At 54.5% G+C, this 21,073-nt stretch overlaps 1 protein-coding gene across 1 annotated transcript in view; it reads left to right on the top strand.

Moving 5' to 3' along the window:
• PGBD5 (piggyBac transposable element derived 5) overlaps nt 1-21,073 on the top strand; it is a gene marked incomplete at both ends in the record, with an annotated part of 88,064 nt that overhangs the window by 53,143 nt on the left and 13,848 nt on the right. The window contains 2 exons of the mRNA XM_082674031.1: nt 589-1,016; nt 6,417-6,551. Of these exons, the coding sequence (XP_082530157.1) occupies nt 589-1,016; nt 6,417-6,551 (563 nt within the window). The remainder of the gene's footprint in view (nt 1-588; nt 1,017-6,416; nt 6,552-21,073) is intronic.

Raw genomic sequence — 21,073 nt, 5'->3', positions numbered from 1 at the left:
CATGTCTCTTTAAGGATGTGTGTGTGTATGTGTGTGTGTGTGTGTGTGTGTGTTTCAAAAGGCTGTCCTTGCATTTGTAAAAAACTGTGAGGTTTTCATTGCATTGGTGAAATTATCTAAACAAGACCTTTCAGATTTATTTACTAATAAATTAAGAGTCACCACCCAGACAGTACCTAATAGGTTGCCGTCTCGCTTGAACGGAATCTTTCGGGCCCCGAGTGGTGAAAGGATTCTTATTTCCAAAGTCACCTTAACTTACAAGGAGACGAGAGCCAGAGCGCCACGCCGAGCTCCTCTGTTCCGAATTCGCTGTGTCGCTGGTGGGGGCCCTCCACCCTCCTACCCCGCGGGCCTTTCTCTCCGATGGTGTTTCTGGTCTGCCAGAGCTGTGAGGCGGGGCCGAGGGCAGGGCGCAGTGGGGAAGCGGGGCGGCGTGTCCTGTCGGGGGAGGGGTGGAGAGCAGGACGCTTCGGGGCGCGTGTTCGGGCTCCTCCCTGGAGGGAGTCGGGAGGGAAGGTGGCGCTCGGGCGGAGGCTTCGAGGGGACCCAGTGGCTGTAGCAGTGGCGCTTGGCCTGCCTGTCCAGGTCCCATCCGGAAGATGCCGCCCAGCGCCAGTGCCGTGGACTTCTTCCAGCTTTTCGTCCCTGACAACGTCCTCAAGAACATGGTGGTGCAGACCAACCTGTACGCCAAGAAGTTCCAGGAGCGGTTCGGGAGCGACGGGGCCTGGGTGGACGTGACGCTGCCGGAGATGAAGGCGTTCCTGGGCTACGTGATCTCCACCAGCACCTCCCACTGCGAGTCCGTCCTCAGCATCTGGAGCGGCGGCTTCTACAGCAACCGCAGCCTTGCCTTGGTCATGAGCCAGGCCCGCTTCGAGAAGATCCTCAAGTACTTCCACGTCGTGGCCTTCCGCTCCAGCCAGACCACACACGGCCTCTACAAGGTCCAGCCCTTCCTGGACTCCCTGCAGAATGGCTTCGACGCCGCCTTCAGGCCTTCCCAAACCCAGGTGAGGCCGCCAGCCAGGGCCGGGCCTTCAGGGGTGGCAGTGGTTTGGGGAAACGGTGGGTGGTGCCCTTGGCACCCTCCCATCCTGCCTTGACCCCGAGGTCACCTCCGGGGTATCCCTGCTCGTCCCCCAGCCCATCCATCCCCATCCAATCAGAGGGAGCTGAAGGAGGAACAGCTCCAACCCACATTCAGCGTTTTGCTCCGAGATGCAGTTTCCCTTCTCTTTTTTTTTTTTTTTGCGGTACACGGGCCTCTCACTGCTGTGGCCTCTCCCGTTGCGGAGCACAGGCTCCGGACGCGCAGGCTCGGCGGCCATGGCTCACGGGCCCAGCCGCTCCGCGGCATGTGGGATCTTCCCGGACCGGGGCACGAACCTGTGTCCCCTGCATCGGCAGGCGGACTCTCAACCACTGCGCCACCAGGGAAGCCCCTCCGTCTCCTTTCATTACACTTTCTTTGTAAATGATGGTTTGCTCAGGGTAATGTTAATTTTCTTGTATCCTCCGAGTACGTGCTCATCTGCTGGTGGTGAAAGGAGGCGAGAGGCCTTCTAGGGGGTGAAGGGAACGACCCTGGGGTTGCAGCCGTCCTCAGGCCGTCGGAGTGGCTCAGGTGCTGAGGTCCCCTGGCGCGGGGCGCCTTTGGACGGGAGGTGACAGAGCCCCGGCCCTGACTGTTACGGCCCCTCACCTTCCTCGCTTCCTAAATGGAGCCTGTGTGTGTCCCAGCTCCCGAGCCCAGGCCTTCTGGTTGGCTGAGGCAATCGCACTTGGCTGTGGTGAGACAGTCTCAGAATCGTCCTCAAAGTTGCTCTGCGGGTCGGGAAACTGAGGAGGTGGCTCTTTCTAGAAATTTCTCTAAGGACAACATCAGGAGGTTCTTGGCCCACGTGAGCCCAGTTCCTTTTGACCTGTTCCATACGGAGACAGAATCTTGCTTCTCTTTTATCTGTACATTTAAAGACCCATCCAACCAACTACTTTTCCTTGTGCTTTTCCTTAAAGGCCTTCGTCACGAGCCCCAGGTTCTTTCCGCTGTTCTCTTTGAGATCCTCTCCTAATTCCCTGCCTCACCTTCTCCGCACAGCTGGAAAGCACAGGGTTTCTGTGGGGAAGATAATGTCCTGTGTCAGGTCCGCGGTCCCTGCACGGTCCTCCTGCCTCTGCTCTGCTGTCCTGTGAATGTGCCGGCTCATGAGGGTCTCCAGGTGTCTGTGACGCGCCTTCTGACTCCTGGGAGGTGTTCCCTCCTCTCTGGCTTTGCAGGTTTCCCATCTCCAGGACCCCGTGTGACTCCAGGCTTCCCGAACCCCCAACTATTTATAGGGCAACGAATGCCGTTTTGTCTTGTCACTCACCTTCCTTCTTACCAGGAGGTGGGGTCTTTGGGGACACACGCCCTGCCTTATAACAGGCCCTGCAGGACCAAGTTCAGGGCTGGGCGTGGCTTTTTTGTGTGTGTCACTGAATATTTGCTTGGTTGAAAATGAGCCAGACCAGCTGGGATGCAAGGGGAAAAATCAATATTCTGGCCATCCTTGGCATCAGACATTTGAAGAGCTGCTGGACGGGGCTGTGAGCTCACTCAGACTAAGCATCTTCCCAGAGTCAAGCAAGCAACTCCCTGGATGATTGATATTCAACAGCCTAAAGATAAGGCTGCCCAGGGTCCTTCCAGCCCCTAGACGAGCTGTACCCGTGATTACACCCATGTCTGTGTGTGCCTGCCGTGTGCCGGCCCCGGACGGTCTGATCCCTCTGGAACTGCAGCATCAGACACCTGAGACCTGCGTCCCGGGCGATCGCCATGCCTCTGTGTGTGTCCCCAGGGTCCGTTTAGCCGGTGGGCACACTGCAGCACCCACTAGCGAATTCTGAGCTGTGTGGGCTCACCCCTTCCCAACCCCAGGCATGGGTGCCGTGAGGGGGGCGGGTGTCTGGGGCGGCAGCTCTGCCCTCCTGCGTCGTACGGCTCAGATGGGTACGAGGGGAGACCCTCGAGGGACGGTCACTTTATTCTTGCCGCCCACGTCTTTTCTTTGCGTCCAGTTGTTGAGACGAGAAAAGAGGGGCTGACGTGAGATTTAGTCTGGGGAAGGGCTCGCGGCTCTCTGCTCACGTTGGGTTTTTTTGTTCCCCCCACTTCGCTTTTTCTTTTTAAAATTTTACTTTGTATTTAATTTTTATTTTTACCTTTGTATTTGCAAACTTATGTGCTCTTGTTGCTACCATTTTCCATCCCGCGCTCTAAATGTCGGTCAGGATCCCAGCAGGAAACAAATGCTATGTTCCAGAAGGGCAGTTGCAGAGAATTGGAAGCAGGGACTGTGGACAGTCAGGGTTTAGGGGCATCACCAGGGTGGCGAACACCTGGGCTGGCAGCAGCGGGAAGCCGCCGTGAGCCTGTGGCGACGGCGTGGGCAGGCAGGCAGGGCTCGCATCTCTTGTTCATCCCTCCCTCGTGGCCACACAAGCCAGGCGCTGGGGGCAGGGCCCTGGGGTGTGCGGTTTATAAGAGGTTGGCCACCAGGACACAGTGCAGGGTAGGAAGATGGAAAGGGGGTCTGGGGGGCAAACAGTACCCAGTAGAGTCCACCCACCAGACAGGAACACGAGGCAGAGGGGAAGTCCGAGTCCCTGGGACTGGCTTTCCAGTGAGCTGGTAATCACCTGGAATTTCCTCTTCCTCCTGACTCTGGGCCCCATTGAGCCAACTCTGCGTGAGGAGGGCCAGCCAAAGCACGTGAGACCAGAAAGTGCAGCGTGGATTGGAGCATGCTCAGGCCATCCTGTGGGCTGGCGGTCCCGCCAACGCGGGCCGTCGAGCGGTGGCGCTGGGCACACACGCGCACGCCCTTAGCCTCTCTGCCTCGCTGCCGCAGAGGCTGCCTCGTTCTTACACATAGAAACATCAGGGTCATATACGTCTTCGTTAAGTAAAATAAAGGAAACCCTCAAGGTTTCCTGGCTTCCCAGCTTCTCCTTTTCTGAAATCCCTGTTGGCTCTGGAACATTCCATCCTAGGAGAAGGTGTGTTTTCAAGTGGCAGTCCTCCACCCCGAGGCCTCAGGGCTCCATTGACCGGTCTTCACTCTGCCTGTTGAGACCAGTGGGACAGTCCCCGTCCCATCCCCCAGCAGACTCCGCTCCAGGCTCCGGGGAACAGCTCTGCATCGCCGCCACACACACACCGCACCTGGGCACACGGCACACAGCACCCTCTGCCCTGCAGTCTCTGGAGCCTTTTTATTCCAGCAAATGGGACCCTTTGGGATGAGCTTACAGTCTCCAGACTCCATCAGCAACCCCAGCAGTGGGGTGCGCCCAGGCACGAGTGTTTATACACAGCTACCAAATGGGGAGATGCTGTGTCTCCTCAAGCCCGGGGGCAGATTAGTTAAAGGAGGGTTGGGGGAGGGATTGCGGAAGTCAATACATGGCTGCCGTGTCTCCCCTGCATAACCACTGCCCCCCCAGCCTGAGCTCGTCATACCCGGGAGGGACTCAGAACACACAGCTGGGCGACAGCAGTGCTGGCCGACGACAGCCTGGCAGAGGAGGGGGCAGTTTTCGGAGCTCTGGAGAGCGCCCTACCCCGTGCTGCGCTCAGCTGTGACCCGTTCCACATGCCTGTAATGAGGGTAGAAAAGAGGAGAAGCCATGGAAGGCCAGGCGTTCCTGCTGGCTCTTTTGCTTCGGTGAAGCATGTGATTAAATAGAAACTTGAACGGGATTCTGTGATAAGTGCAGGTGGAGTAGAGGACGTTGGCTTTCTGGAGAGCAGAGAGAGGGCCGCATCTTCCTCACTCCCCACTCCACCCGCCCGCCCCTCCGTGTGTGGGACGTGGCCATCCTGCTGCAGTGGTTCCGCATGGGCTTTGAAGGTCTGGGGAGCCGCACGGAACCGGGCACGAGGTCAGCCTCTCCAGCCTCTCCTTCGTGAGCTCAAGGCAGGGGAGGCCGGGCTTAAGGCCCCCGGCTTCCAGCAACAGAGCACTGGAGGGGCTGGTATGCACACCTAAGACCCAACACTGCAGGGCCATTATTTATTAAGTGGAATTCGAGGTAACATTGATGGGAGAGTGGAAAGCCACTGTCCATCTCACACTCGGTCAGTGTTATCCCCTGTTCTGCCCTCGTCAGACCACTTTCTGACATCACCTGGGAGCTCGCTGGGAATGCAGAAACTCAGGCCCTGCCCCAAGCTTTCCGAAACAGAACCCACATTTCATAAGATTCCCAGGTGACTAGTTTGTTCATTCAAGTTGAAAGGCCCTGATGGAGAGCGGGCATTGGCACGCTTTTTCTGTCAGTGGCCAGGTATTAGACTTTGGGGGCCGTGTGGTCTGTGTTGGGACCTTGTAGCCCAAAAGCAGCCACTGACAGCACGTCAGTGAGGGGCACGGCGGGTTCTGGGAAAACTTCATTCACAGCGGGCAGTGGGCCAGCCCCAATCTGGAGTTTTGTGAAGAGTTCTTGGAATCATAGTGCTTCCAGCATTCTTCATTTCAGTGAACCACACATGTGCGCACCAATCCGTAAGGAAGCTTGAAGTTGGATTGGAAGGGAGGTGTAGCAGCTTCCTAAAATTTCCCCAGAAGTCCCCCCAAAAGCTTTAGCTTGAAGAAACAAAACTTGGGGAGCCCCTGGAACCTGTTTTTATGCCATTTCTTTTTACTTTATTGTCTTGTCATTGAAAAAGTCCTGTCACCGTGCCATGTAGAAGTGGAAATAGGTGAAGTAAGTTTAAAAATTGCCTGGGGAGTCCCACGTCAGAAAGGACGTGATGACCCAGAGGAGAGCCAGAGGCTCGGTCGTGGCAATGAGGGAACTGGGTCATTTCAGGAAGAGTTTTTAAAAAGAGAATGTTTAGCCTGGGAAAAAGAAGGTCATGGGCCAGCATGAGAGCTGTCCGGAAAACCTAAAGAACCTAAAGAATTGTGTGAAGGTGGGTCGGTAGGTTTAGGTTAGATGTAGGTCACCTTTGCGTCAGTGAACGGTTGGAGCGTCCATCAGTGGAAAGGTCTTCCTTGAAAGGAAGTGGGTGTCCCCACCAGGCATGTCCAGCTGGAAGTCAGGACCCCTGCTGGAGGTCCCTCTCCCAAGTGAGAGTTTGGACTGAGGACCTTAGGCCAATAATAACAACTGTCATGATGATTTCCATTTACTAAATACCTGCTAAGTGCCAGTTTCTCATTTAATCCTCCCCCAAACACTGGTATAGACAAATGAGGAGACTCGAGGAGACTCAAGGGGACTCAGGATCAGAGAGGTAAAGTAACTTAGCCAAGGTCACACAGCTGGTCAAAGGCAGAGACTAGATTTGAGCCCAGACCTGAAGACCCACCCTGCGCTCACGCTGCCTTCCATGAGAATCTCTGCTTTTTCTTTCCCGGCAGGTGCTACACGAACCCCTGATTGATGAAGACCCTGTGTTCATTGCCACGTGCACAGAGCGGGAGCTGCGGAAGAGGAAAAAGCGGAAATTCAGCCTCTGGGTCCGGCAGTGCTCTTCCACTGGCTTCATCATCCAGGTGAGCCCTGGGCCGGCCCTGGAGGCCGAGGGAGGATTTGGTAACCGGTGAACTTGCCCACTTACCCTTTTCACTGCGCCTCACTAGATGCTGCAGCTTAGGCTGGGCTGTGCTGCTCTCTTCCTTGCTGGGACACGGGGCTAGCTGGCGCTGTCCGCTGCACGTTCTTCCTGCCCACTCCGGCCCCTGGGGTTAAACAACAGCCGTAAACACCGATCACGGCTCAGGCCCTTACAGTGTCAGCCAGAGGCTTCACCAGAACGCTGGGCACAGAGGTCGCTGCCATGGCTCTCGAGAGCGCGCCGTGTGACGCCCCAGAAACACCCCCCAGACCCCGCCGGGGCTCTGTCCTAAGGACACCTTCTTCAGAGGCCTGCAACGGCATCAGGAGCCCGGCCCTCTGAGCCTGCCTGGCTGCCTGCTCCCTGGCTCTGCCCTGCAGAGGTGGCCGAGCTCTGCTGCGGGAACAGTGTCAGATGCCGCCGAGCTGCCGGAGCGGCAGGGTGCGGGGCGCACGGAAAGAAGAGATGGGGCTGGCGAAGCGGACCCCGGCTGGGCTGGTTCCTCCCGCCCTGCCGCTCAGGCCACTCGGCGGCCCTCACTGCCCTGCCCGGCTGCAGCCCCAGGCCCAAGGCGCAGGGGCTTTGCACACCTCCTCCCCCCTCCCCCGAGCCAGGGAAGGCTTCATAGGGAGGTTCAGCTGAGCATCTCCGTGCCGCATGTGCTCGAGCCGCGGCAAAGAAGGTGCGTGTGCCCCAAGCAGCAGCCCGCCCTGCCCCGCAGGCCGGGGGGCTTCAGGTCGGGCTGGGCCCAGGCTCTCCAGCTGGGCTCACGCACAGGCTTCAGGCTGTTGCTAGGCAGACCCACCCCAGAGCGGGAAACACTCTGGACGTACAGCCTGGGCCCTCCCTCCCCACACAACCCCTGCCATCGCTATAGTATCTTGCAGTGACGCTGCCCTGGGGACAGGGGAGCCTGTTTCACTGTATATATGACATTTAGTCATCCTTTGAATAAATACTTACTGCTGAGTGCTGTGGCCTGCAGCGTCGTGCCAGGCACCGGGGTACAAAGTCATGGCTCTGCCTTCCCAGGGCTCTGCCTGTGCGGGTTCTGAAGGAATGTGCGCATCTGGCACCACTTCCTTTTTTTTTTTTTTTTTTTTTTTGTGGTACGCGGGCCTCTCCCTGCTGTGGCCTCTCCCGTTGGCAGAGCACAGGCTCCGGACGCGCAGGCTCAGCGGCCATGGCTCACGGGCCCATCCGCTCCGCGGCATGTGGGATCTTCCCGGACCAGGGCATGAACCCGTGTCCCCTGCATCGGCAGGCGGACTCTCAGCCACTGTGCCACCAGGGAAGCCCACCACTTCCTTTTTACTGTAAACTTGACGAGTAGCGAGGAGTCACGACCATTACCTGCAAGGCCTCTCTCTCTCTCTCTCTCTCTCTCTCTTCCTCTCTGTGCGGGTTCCTCCTAGTTTCTGTGAAACCTATAAAATCCCCATCTGTCAGATAAAAGGTTCGGATGGTACCTTGAAATTCCCTTTTATTTCTAAAACTCTCTGATCCTAGGAAGCTTTGTGCAGCTTGAGGGTTTGAATTTAGAAGTCAGGATGGAAGCTGGCAGCTCCCGGTCCCAAGCAGTCTGGCCTCCGCCGAGGCCGGGGTGACTGGAAGCCCCGTGCACGCAGGTGCTGAAGGGGTACCTACCCTTGACTGCAGGCTGTCCCGTGGCAGGTGGAGCGAGGACTTCCGTGGCTTCCCCGGTTCGTTGGTCGAGATGAAGGTGTTTGTGGTGGCAGCAAAGCAGGGAGGGACACCTCTGTCTGAGAAGGACCCACGCGGCCTGAGGACGGTTGTCCTTTTAGCATCCTGGCCCTTGTCTTGGTCCCCCAGACCCTAATCCTGGTTAGGCAGTGGCCCAGGCAGATCCAGCCATGGGGCGAGGGGCAGGGGGAGCCTCCCACCCCCGAGCTTTCACACCTGCATCTCCTCTGTTCTCACACCAGCCTTGAGGTACAGGGGGCAGTGGTGTGCACACCCGTTTCCCAGATGAGTTGGCTCAGCGCTGCTGATGTTTAGGGACCCCCTCCTCAGTCCTGGGGGCCAGCTACAAGCCCAGCTCTGCTACTTCCTGTGTGAACTAAGCCAGCTTCCAAATTGTCCTGGATCTTAGTGTCCTTAGCTCTAGAGTGAAGGGATGGGGGGCCTTAATCAGTGAGGCCCCTTCTACTGCAAGGGTCTGTGATTCTTCTCTTTTTTAACATCACCTGTGGGACGGTGTACACAAGCCCATTTTCTTCATTTAAGTTTGTCAAATAAATTCTTCTTCTAAATAACTTTCCACTGGAGGATCCCGGTTGCTGAGACTAAAGAGGCTGTGGCCATGCTGCTGCCCAAGTGGCCCTTCGACCCCTGCTGCCCTCCCGCCGGTAGCAGGTCTGAGGCTGGCCGATGGGAGGCCGGCAGACGTGGCGCATGAAGGAGTTGGAAAGGGCGTGTGCATGGTTCTCCTCTGGCCTCTCCGCCCTGACCATGGGCAGATGTCCCGGCTGGATCGCCGAGTCCTGAAACCATGAACTCATAAAAGTGATCGCGGGCCACTGAGGCTTTGCTGTTGTGTGTGACACAGTAACAGAATTGCCCCGGGGCCTGCCAGTTAGGGTCTGCAAAGCTGACCAGATGACTTTCCTCCTGTTACCCTGTCATGGACACAGCTGATACCTGGAAGGGACAGTGGATTCCAGGAGACCCATGGCCTGGCTTTGGCTTTATAGTGTCATTCGGCCAAGACTGTAAGGTTTGCTGACTGGACTGCATGCTTCTGAGGTAGGGCTGCATTGGGGATTAGCTCCGCTTGAAAGATTCTAGATCAAGGTTTAAGTGAGGAAAAAAACATTCCAGATTGGGTCGTGGTTTCTCAGGTGGTCCCAGTAAAGGTCATCGTGAGAGCTGGCCAGGAGCTCCAACCTCAGAAGCGGTGAGTGCTCTAAGGGCACCCGAGCGAGGAAGGAAAACCCACAGTTCGACAGACACTGCTGCTAACAGGAAGGGTGTCCAGAGGAACCCCAGTATTTTCCGTACTTTTATAGGTTCACTACTCTTGAATTCATCTGAAGGGGAATCTCAGAATCAGATGAAAGTGGTTAAGAGTCCTGGGTGATCTAACCCGTGAGGAGACAGTAGGGAGGTGTGTGGGAGAAGAGGTGAACTGTGTCGCCCTGAAAATGAAGGAGTTAATGTGTTTCACTTCTGGGGGTGCAAGAGGGAGGGAGGGATTTCTTCCAGGAGGAAGAAGCCATCAGAGGAGGTGCAGTCACTGCAGAGAGAGTCACACCCGTGTGGAGATGCTGTCCCGTGTGATGAGGTGGTGCTGCCTCGTCTGTCCTCAGCTCTCTCCTCCAGCCCTCCTTCCAGAATCTTGTATGAGAGGCCTTGATCGTGGTGGGGCCGGTCCCCCACTTGGCGCTTGTAGAGCTTCCCTGCAGGCCTACTCACCACAAAAGCCCTCGGGTCCAAGGTGTCTACCTTGGGGTCTCCCCCTGCACCGAACGCTTAATACCGAATCAGCATGTGACGATGGCAGCCTGCAGTGCTCAGGGCCGAGGAACAATCAAATGAGGCCAGCCACACTGCCCTGGGGAGGAGACTGCTGCCTGTAGGACTGGGGCCACGAGTCTGAGGTAATCTGGCAACTCATTCAAGGACTTTGAGGGATGAAATTTGTATTGTATCTTGTGGGCCTATCCTGAAGGAGCGTATCTTTTTTTTTTTTTTATTGTGGTGAAATGTACGTAACGTGAAATTTACCTTTAAGTGGCATTAAATACATCACAGTGTTGTGCAACCGTCATCACGATCCATTTCCAGAACTGTTTCATCAACCCCAACAGCCAGGAGCATCTCTCTTAGCCGTGGGATGATACACGATCACACAGAAAGCGTGAATTCCCCCCGAGCAAAGGCATCCTCCGGGTACACTATGGATGCTTCTGGAGCTCGGAGGCGGGGTCACCTGGCACCCTGGTCTGGTTGAATGTTCAACTCTGGTCACACTCCCCTGGTCAGGCTGCTCTACCTGCTGGGCCTTTGGGACTCCCAGTTACGGGCAGGTGAGTGGCCGGGACAGGGTATGTGCTCGGCTTTTGGCCCCAGCGCGGGCCGTCTGCGTTCCGTGCAGGAGAGGCGCTTGCGGTCACGTGTAGTGTTCTTGGGCAGTCTGTTGTCAGGTGGCTCTGGTGCCGGGGGGAGGGGAAGGGGGCGGTTGCAGGGTGCCCGTGAATGCCTGCTCTGCTTCACCTCTTTTCTGACCCGGCCTTTCTGGCTTTACCCTCTGACGTTAGCAGGGCTCAGAGGGCGTGATGGGTAATTTCGTGCCAATTTGGCTGGGCCACAGCACCCAGATATTTGGTCAAACACTATTCTGGATGTCCCAGGGGAGGTATTTTTAGGTGACAACATTTAGATCAGTGGACTTTGAGTAAAGCAGAGTGCCCTCCCTCGTGTGGGTGGGCCTCATCCAATCAGTTGAAGGCCTAAATAGAAAAAGCCTGACCTCACTGAAAGGAGAGGCAGTTCTGCCAGCAGACGGCCTTGGATACGAACTGCAGCTCTGCCCTGGGTCTCCAGCCTGCCAGGCTGTCGTGCAGATTTTGGACTTAATGAACCTCCGTAATCACACAATCAGTTTCTTGAAATAAATACCTCTATCTCTTGCTAGATGGATAGATGGATAGAACTCTCTCTGTATCTCTGTCTCCATCCCGTTGGTTCCACTGCAGAGGGATTTCTGCTACCACCTAACTCACACAACCTGTTTGTGTCTGAGGTTCCCTGGCTTCCTAGAGGGCAGGGACCACGGCTTCTTCAGCCTTCCCTCTCTAGAGCCTAAGGGGCTTGCCAGCTTTTTTTTTTTTCTTCTGAAGTCAGAGACATCCCTATAATCAAGGAGTTTACAAAATAGATGGGAAAACAAGACGTCTACGAAGGAAAACCTAAGTGCAGGTTGTTTTCTAACCACACTTTATGGGATTAGCGTTGTGCTCAGCACTGAAGACCCAGAAGTGGATGGAGCCCTAATGGCCTCCCTCATAGGAGAGATGGAAGTATGAAAAATATTCATGAGTAATAGATACCATGGAATACTACTCAGCCATAAAAAAGAGTGAAATAATGCCATCTGCAGCAACAGGGATGGGCCTAGAGATGATCATACTAAGTGAAGTAAGTCAGACAGAGAAAGACAAATACCATATGATATCACTTATATGTGGAGTCTAAAGTGTGACACAACTGACGTCATCTATGAAACAGAAACAGACTCACAGACGTGGGGAACAGACTTGTGGTTGCCAAGGGGGAGGGAGGGTGGGAGAGGGAAGGATCGGGAGTTTGGGGTCAGCAGGTACACACTATTACATATAGAATGGGTAAACAAGAAGGTCCTACTGTACAGCACAGGGAACCATATTCAGTATCCTGTGATAAACCATCGTGGAAAAGAATATGAAAAAGAATGTCTCTATGTGTGTAACTGAGTCGCTGTGCTGTACAGCAGAAATGAACACAGCACTGTAAGTCAACTACACTTCAATAAAAAAGCAAGTTAAAAAATATCCCTGAGTACAGTGTGACCTGCGTGTGAGGGGTGTGTGGAATGTTGTGAGGCTGTAGGGTGGCGCCTGTGGGGCTAAGAAAGGCTCCCGGGTGCCCCAGAGGGGAAGGTGGACCGTGCAGGCAGGGATTGAGGTTGACAGGTGAGAGCCAGTGTCACTCGCCACAGGCCAGCCCTGAGCATGGCCACTGAGAGGATGCAACCTTGACAGGCGTCTTGCTGTCCTTACTTTACACCTGGGAAAACCGAAGAGATTGAGTCATTTACCCCAGATCTCCAGGCGATGATAGATGGAGGCAGGGATGTGAGCCACAGGGCTGGCCGGCCCCCTACTCCACGGTCTCCGCTTCCAGGACCCCTTCAGGGAGGGAGAGGAGACACCCGGTGACCCGGCTCGGGGCCAGTGCGTGCCCATGCAGTATCTTCTTTCAAACACGGGCGGGCGTCTTTGACACCCATCGGAGTGTTTCTGTGACTCACCTTTGAAGTGTCCATTTCCGGAGAATCAGGTGATCCGCGGCGTTTCTGTCCACAGTGGAGAATCCTCGAGGCTGACGGAGGCGCCCACGGCCTGGAGTACTTGTCGCGGGTCCCCTGGAGGATCTTTAGGCTTTGTGACCCCAGGTTTTGACGGCAGTGGAACGAGCAGGTGGGGGAATCACTGGTGACGTGAGGCTCTGACCATCCCGAGACGCGCTTGCTCCTCGGGTACAAAGCTCTGTGCTCTGAGACCGCGGCTGATGCCTTCTTTTTGCAAAACCACTGCCGTTTCCAGATCAGAGGCATGTGGTACACTGGAGAGAATGTTCTTGGTGAGTTACAGGCCTGCCGAGAGCTGCCCCGACCCCAGCAGGTCCTCCGGCCCGTGCCGCCTGTGAGCTGAGGTCCCCGCCTGTGCCCTCGTCCATGGCTCCCAGTGAGCTGAGGGTTGCAAGGAGGGGTTTGTACAGAAGAGGGCATGTCCAGTTTCAGGGGAAGCCGTGTCACCGGGCGTCCGTGGGTTCTTAGTCGGCGACACTGAGGTCCCTCACCTTGGAAGCCTGTGACCCTTCCATGGGCACAGGAGGAAACTCTCTCTGTAGAGACTGTTCTGTCTCTACCACGTCAGAAAGATTGAGAATAAAGTGGGGAAAACGAGCACAGTTTAGTTAATGCTGTGTTGACCTACGGTGGTTAAGAGCAGCCCTGAGACTCTTTGGGGAAGAAAGAAAAGAGTCTACTAATGAAAAAAAAAAAGCTGGTATGGTCAAAAGCGCCGAATTCTCCCATTCGAATGTGTTGAAATAGGCTGCCTGCCTCTGCAGTGTGAGACCCAGGGTCCCAAGCCGGAGGTGGCGGCTGGGAGAGCACCGGGCAGAGCGGGGCACAGAGCAGAGGCCTGGGGGGCCCGTGTGGGACCTTTAGTTAAGGGCCGGTGCTCTGCCTGCAGAGGACAACTGGACAGTCTCTAGAGGGTTGAGTGCTGGGTGCCAAGCGGGGGCAGAGCCGTTCTAAATGGCAAGCGTGGTCCTACCGCTCAGTGAGTGCACCTACACCAGAGACTGGGCTTCAGAAGCCGGAAGCCAAATGGAGCCCCCAGGCCAGGGGACCCTGCCGCCTGACCCCGTGCACGTCACCGGCGGTGTCCAGGAGACCCTGGGAGCATCTGTGAGGGGCCGCACACTTGGTGTGGCTGGACCAGCTGCTCTGGAGCCTTTTCTTCCCTTCAGTCTAATCAGTAGATTATGAGCTGCTTCTGCAGTTCAGAAAATGACAGTTTGCATCCGTGGAGCGCTTGCCGCGGGCCAGGCTCCACAACTAAGCACTCTACGTGCAGTGCTCATTTTCTGTTCACAGCCGTCTTGGGAGGTAGGGGTGCTCCTGCCTCTGTTTCACGGTAAGGAAGCCAAAGCCCAGAGAGACTCGCTACCTCGTCCGAAGTCTCAGCCTAAAGGGACAGACCTGGGATTAAACCCAGCCTTCCCCACCCCGGAGCCCACCCTCTGGACCACTAGGGTATGGTCTGTCCCAGGGAGATAACTTTTCTCCCTTTAGACAAAAACCAAGTCTCTGTTTCTTACCCGACTTGATTGTTGTGTGATTGATGTTCTAGCCTCAAATTGTCACTGGTCTCCCTTATTTGAGACATGCTTTTTATATTGAAAGAACTTGAGGATTTTGCACTGAAGGTTTTTTTTTTCTTATTTGACTTTTAATTTTTTTGTGTACTAGTGAATTGCTCCTGACCTAAAACTAACCGGATTAGCTTGAAAAATGAGGCTCAGAATGGAATTAATTAACAAGAGTGAATTTTGCTTGTGGAATCAAAAACTGGGCAGCGCATATACCCATCTGTTTAATTGTGCAGTGGCCGGGATGCTGGCTTCAATCCTGTCCAGGTTGAATGTGGCTATGTCCCAGGATGGAACTGGCCGGGGCACAGGACATCTGTCACAGACCTGAGTGTCCTTGAGCAAGTGGCTGAGCGCTAATCCCTTCCTCATACTGTGGAATGGTTTAGTTTGCCCAACCCTTCTTACCATATAGGGAAGGAGAGACAGCAAAGAATGTAAGTGCCGTGTAGGTGCGTCAGGCACTAACTGGACCAGATGAAACCCTGGCCCTCTCCCCAAGGAACTACACTCATGTGAGGGGTGCAGAGCCACCTTCTCCTCCAATCCGTTGTTGTTTTTTATTGAAGTGTAGTTGGTTGATTTACAATGTTGTGTTAGCACAGCAAAGTGATTCCATTATATATCTATTCTTTTTCATATTCTTTTCTGTTATGGTTTATTACAATATATTGAATATAGTTCCCTGTGCTATACAGTTGGTCCCTGTTGTTTATCTATTTTATATATAGTAGTGTGTATAATTTATCCCTAATTTATCCCTCCCCCTCTTTCCCCTTTGGTAACCATAAGTTTGTTTTCTATGTCTGTGAGTCTCTTTCTATTTTGTAAATAAGTTCATTTGTATCATTTTTTTAGATTCCATATATAAGCAACATCATATGATATTTGTCTTTCTCTGTCTGACTTACTTCACTTAGTATGATAATCTCTAGGTCCATCCATGTTGCTGCAAATGGCATTATTTCATTCTTCTTTATGGCTGAGTAGTATTTCTTTTTTTTTCTTTTTTAAGAAAGCATTCTTTTTTTAAAAATTTATTCATTTATTTTTGGCTGCATTGGGTGTTCGTTGCTGCGCGCGGGCTTTCTCCAGTTGTGGCGAGCGGGGGCTGCTCTTCGTTGCGGTGCGTGGGCTTCTTATTGCTGTGGCTTCTCTTGTTGCAGAGCGTGGGCTCTAGGCATGCAGGCTTCAGTAGTTGTGGCTCGCGGTCTCAGTAGTTGTGGCTCGTGGGCTCTAGAGCACAGGCTCAGTAGTTGTGGTGCACAGGCTTAGTTGTTCCGCGGCATGTGGGATCTTCCCGGACCAGGGCTCGAACCCGTGTCCCCTTCATTGGCAGGCGGATTCTTAACCACTGCACCACCAGGGGAGTCCCTGAGTAGTATTCCATTGTATATAGGTACAACCTCTTCTTTATCCATTCATCTGTCGATGGACATTTAGGTTGTTTCCATGTCTTGGCTGTTGGAAATAGAGCTGCTCTGAACATTGGGGTGCATGTATCTTTTCGAATTAGAGTTTCCTCCGCAATCCGTCATTTTGAAAGACGGACTCACCGATTATTTGAGCTTTGGGATAAAACAAAGCAAGGTTCTTGTAAGGACCTGTAGTACCGAAGGTGCTGGAGAAGACGGGGTAGAGAATGGCCTCAGTGCACAAGCCCTTCCTGGCCGTGGTCGTGGCGAGAGGTGACCTGAGAAAACACTGGTAGTAAAAACCATCCACAGGGTGATGGCATGGAGACTTTGCTGGAAAACCAGGCTGGTGAGCCAAGGATGGCGTAAGGCAGCACGTCCAGTGGAACTTCCCGTGAGGATGGAACGTCCTGTACCCGTGGGCTCCACCACGGCAGCCACTAGCCACATGTGCCTGCTGCGTACCTGACCAGTGTGACTGAGGAACTGAGTTTTTCATTGTACTTAATTTCAGCTAATTTAAATTAAAACAGCCCCATGTATCTCGAGGCTACAGCACAGATATGGAGCTTTGCCATAAAAAAAAAAATCACTTCTGTGCACACGACTTGCACGTAAAGACAGTGGCCTTGCGAGGTACAGAGAGTAGTACTATCCTTACAAATGAGGAAGTCAAGGCTCAGAGCAATTAACTAACTGGCCCCAAATCACATAAGCCGCTAAATGGCAGAGGCTTTGCCCATCGCATCCAGGACTTCTGCCCTCATCGTCTCCTGGTGGCAGACTCCGTTCCTCGCGAGAGGAGTGAGCATCCTTTAAACCTGATGGCTCTCACGTGTGGCCGTCCCCCCGCATGGGTGACAGCCCCGCCCATCTCCACGTGCTTGTTCCGCGTGGTTTCCATGAGTGCGGCCCCTGCACTCCTGTGCTGTTGCCCCACTGCTGGGATTACAGCCTACACCTGCTCTGTGCACCGTAGTCCCCGAGGAATGACTTCCCCGTCCCCAGGTATGCCCTCCACCAGCCATGGAAAAGCCCGATTCTCGTCTGTTCTGCGAGAGAAGTAGGGCCAGTGGTCAAGACCAGCAAAGCCCAGGGACAGCTTAGTGGAGGCATCAGCTGGTGCATGTTCATGACCCTTGAGTCCATCCGTGACGGCAGCTGTCACCAGTGTTCTTTTGGGGGAGGCGGTGATGAACTAGATCCCACCTCTCGAGGTCTTGGGGCATTTCAGAAGTAGGGCTAAGATAGACAGTCACGTGGTGCAGGCATCTCCCAAGGCATTACCGCTGTACTCCATGTTTCCTAAGATTCTTTCTGTTACGATGTCAATAAAAAATACACAACATTAGTAATAACATCCTGGGGCAAAATGTAATACCGTATGATATCATATATCAGTAAATGTTCTTCCTTCTCTTTCTAAATCTGTATATGAAAAAGTCAATAAATCCTAGGAGGAAGAAGAACTTTTTTGCAGGAAAAGTGAAAAGCTTGGCAACTGAAAGATGCATTTTTCTGCCCTAACGACACTTGTCAAACGAGCTTGTAGCTCAGAGGGGAACGGTCTCAACCGCACATTCCGTTTTACGCAGTGATGGGAGCCCCCCCGTGCCCCTCCTTGCTGGAGGAGGGGCTGTTGTACAGTGACGGTGCTCTCTGCGTGCGTGGACGGAGAGAGAGAACGCTTGAAAAGCCAACGAGGCAGCAATTACACACTTAGGTGTGTGGCGTTTCCTTGGCCGCCAGCGCGGTGTATGGGTGTGTGGGGGTGCTCGGTGGGGCTGCCTCTGTCGGGGTGTGATGGGATTGTCTAAGGCGGGCTTTCAAATCTGCACACGATCGGCCGCCTGTCTTCAGCAGTTGGAGCAATGGCGTGTAGTTGGGGTAAGATTCCATGGGAGCTTATGACTGTTTTCATAGAGTCATAGGTTCACTCATCCAACTCGGGTACAGGTTCACATCTTAGACCAGCTAAAGTTATTCAGTCAAAGCAAACCCAGACCAGTGGGAGCTGGACCAGGCTGACCCAGCGGCGCTGGTCAGGCAGGTTGAGTCCTTGTGTGGCCTTTTGACTGCCCAGTTTAACACTTCATTGGAAACCGTGCCCCTCAGCTGGGACTTTTGAGGTTACTATTTTTGTAGATCATATATATATATTTTTAAAGACTTTTTGACGTGGACCATTTTTAAAGTCTTTATTGAATTTGTTACAATACTGCTTCTGTTTTATGTTTTGTTATTTTTGGCCCCGAGGCATGTGGGATCTTAGCTCCCCGACCAGGGATCGAACTCGTGCCCCCTGCATTGGAAGGCGAAGAAGGCTTAACCACCAGACCGCCAGGGAAGTTCCTATTTAGACCCTATTTTATATTCACTTTATTATTATTATTATTATTATTTGCGGTACGCGGGCCTCACTGTTGTGGCCTCTCCCGTTGCGGAGCACAGGCTCCGGACGCGCAGGCTCAGCGGCCATGGCTCACGGGCCCAGCCGCTCCGCAGCATGTGGGATCTTCCCGGACCGGGGCACGAACCCGTGTCCCCTGCATCGGCAGGCGGACTCTCAAACACTGCGCCACCAGGGAAGCCCTATATTCACTTTAAACATAAACTCACCTTACCTTCTAGTACGAGTGCCATAATTCAAGACCCTCCTTGGACTCCTATCGGTGCCACTTTTTGGCCTCAGGCTTCTTCCAGATTTCCTAATAGGAACAGGGAGACGTCTGACCCCATACCTCTCCCCTTCTCCTGATGCAGCAGCTGAGTGTCTACTCCTTGGGAAGGGACTGGCTGGAATCTGGGGAAACACCAGTGTTCAGACTTGCCTGTGTGGGCATACGAAGCTAAGTCATCTGAGATGGTCCTGTAACACCACCACACGTCATGGCTTTTGGAGAAATGTGTTATCCCAGCGAAGAGGCTGTCATCACCTCCAGGTGTGGGCTTAATGCAGTGCATATTAACAAGCGCTAACTGAGGTGGGGCTGTCTCGGGAGTAGATAAGAGTTCCACGTGGGCCTATGCTTGGGTAACCCTGATGGGGGGCTCTTCTATAATTATATTTAGCTTGTCTTTTTTTTATTAAATTGACTTGAGTGTTTAGCATGCAAAACAAAAATCTCAAATTATCTATACTTGCAACGTATAAAAATAGCCATTTAAGGGTATAGTCAACGTATCTACATGCACACACGCACACGCGCACACACACACGCACGCGCACGTGCACACGCACACGCGCACACAAAGATTGTACCAAGGCAGCGTTCCCAGCAGTGATGAACACTCCCAAACCCTCACCCGTGTGGGGTGTTTGGGTAGGGAGGTCTCACTGCTGGTCTCCGTACATTGTACATGGAATCAGTCTATTTTCAGGGAATAAAGTTGACATCATCCACTTTACTTTTACATCAACAACTTTATGACATCATCAGCACCCTGCTGGGTTTATTACTGAGATGGGGGAGCGTTGCCTTCATCAGCCGTGGTGTTTGGGTCCGTCAGGTGCATAGGCACGCGGCTGTTGAAACGCTGTGCCCCCGTGGGTGGCAGGCAGAATCGAAGATGCCCACAGATTCCTGCCCCCGTGTAATGGCCCCAGCTCTTCACTCAAACGCTGATCTAGGTGTTGCTGTGGAGGGAATTTGATTTTGCGGGTATAATTATGGTCCTAAACCCGCTGACTTTAAAAAGGAGATGATCCCAGGTGGACCTGACCTAACGAGGTGAGCCTTTAAAGGGAACAGGGCTCTCCTTGGCAAAGGGACGTGCAGCACAGGAGGGACTCAACCCAAGGGAGAGTCTCCACTGCCGGCTCTGAGGATGGACGGGCCCCTGGGGGGAGAGGGCAGGGGCCTCTAGGAACTGACAGCCCCCCCGGCTCGGCCAGCAGGGGACGGGGCGCACACAGCCAGCGATGCTGATTGATTGCAGCCCCGAAGTACCCTGAGCAGAACCTTGACGGTGCCCTGCAGAGCCGGAGTGCCAGCAGGTGTTGTATAAGCCACTTGGCTTGTGGTGACTCGTGACCCAGCAGAAAAGAGGCAGCAAGTGCACAGTGTGTCTACATTTGAGTGTGGATATCTGTCCGGAAATACTGAATGAGTTGCGTGAGGAGAGGACAGTTGTGTGTGTGAAGGTAGAAATCGTCCTTTAGACCGGATTTTAAATAACGTGTAGTTAGAAACAGCATTTCTGTTTCAGTTCTGCGTCGAGCCCCGTGGCCTTGGAGGAGTCACCAGCGTCCTCGGGTGTCCCCCCCCCCACCCCGGTCACTGCTTTCCAGCCAGGCTGTTGGGCCTTCCTGAGCCCTCCCTCCTCTTCCGGGTGCCCTCCCCCCCATCCCCCCGACGCCTCCCTGTGAGCCCCTCCTCCGCGGCCCGCCCCCCAATGCTGGCGACCCAGGGGCCCGGCTCAGCCCCTGGCACCCACAGGCGCCGACTCTTCCCCTGTATCTGCCCGCCCGACCGTCTCCTCTTTCCACCTTCCTCTGTGCGTGGCTGCTGCCCGGACGGCCCTCAGCGCCACCACGCCAGGGCCCGCGCATCCCACCCGCACCACCTGCCGCCCGGGCCACCGCTTCACGGCCTTCGTGTGTTCCTCCCTTGCCCACCCGCCCAGGGCCGACGGCTCCACAGCACGACGGGATCAGTGCCGAGGCCCACAGCACTTCAGGGGCCTGCGACGGTGTTTCTGTTTCTCTTAAAATCAGAAGGGACAAAATAACGAACTTGTAAGTTGCAGGAAGTGCTTCGACGTGTAATACTTCTCTGTATGCCAATGCACTTGTAAAATATAATTTCAAATACTTTTTCATGGAGGAAGAGGCCCGTGGAAGCAAAAGGGCCCACGAAAGTCACAACGCAGTCCTGACGCCACACTGTTTTGCGGAGTGACGACGTTTGCCCTGAAGGGGGCATGCGTCACCTTGCCCGTGGCCTGGCAAGTAGGGGAGGTACTTTGAGACACGACCTCGGGGGATGTCTCACAGCTCTGGGTCCTGGGGAGGGCTGCACATCACTGCTAAGTGGGAGCTGGTGCCTCGGCCCTCTTGTGCCCTGATGGGTGAGTCTGAGACAGGACGGTCCTCCCTTGCCTTCAGTTCCTGGCTCACATATCTTGGTGCGTGTCTTATGATGAGCAGAAGCGGCCAGTCCCTCGGGGCCGTGTGAGGGATCCACTGTCCCCTGACCAGGCGCCCCGGTTCCCTTCCCAGCATTGTCCCAACAGGGACTGTGGCAGGTCCTCAGCGCCCCTGCGTGCCACCCCTTCCCCACCCGCCGACCCCGAGGACATCCACGCTTCCAAAGAGGGCGGGGGCGGGACAGGGGAGGACACCAGTCTGTGCAGCTGAGTCGGGTCTGGAAATCCAGGGGGG

The sequence above is a fragment of the Grampus griseus genome (assembly GCF_964374135.1).
Source record: "Grampus griseus genome assembly, chromosome: 16".
Lineage (NCBI taxonomy): Eukaryota > Metazoa > Chordata > Mammalia > Artiodactyla > Delphinidae > Grampus > Grampus griseus.
This window is presented reverse-complemented; position numbering and strand designations above follow the sequence as displayed.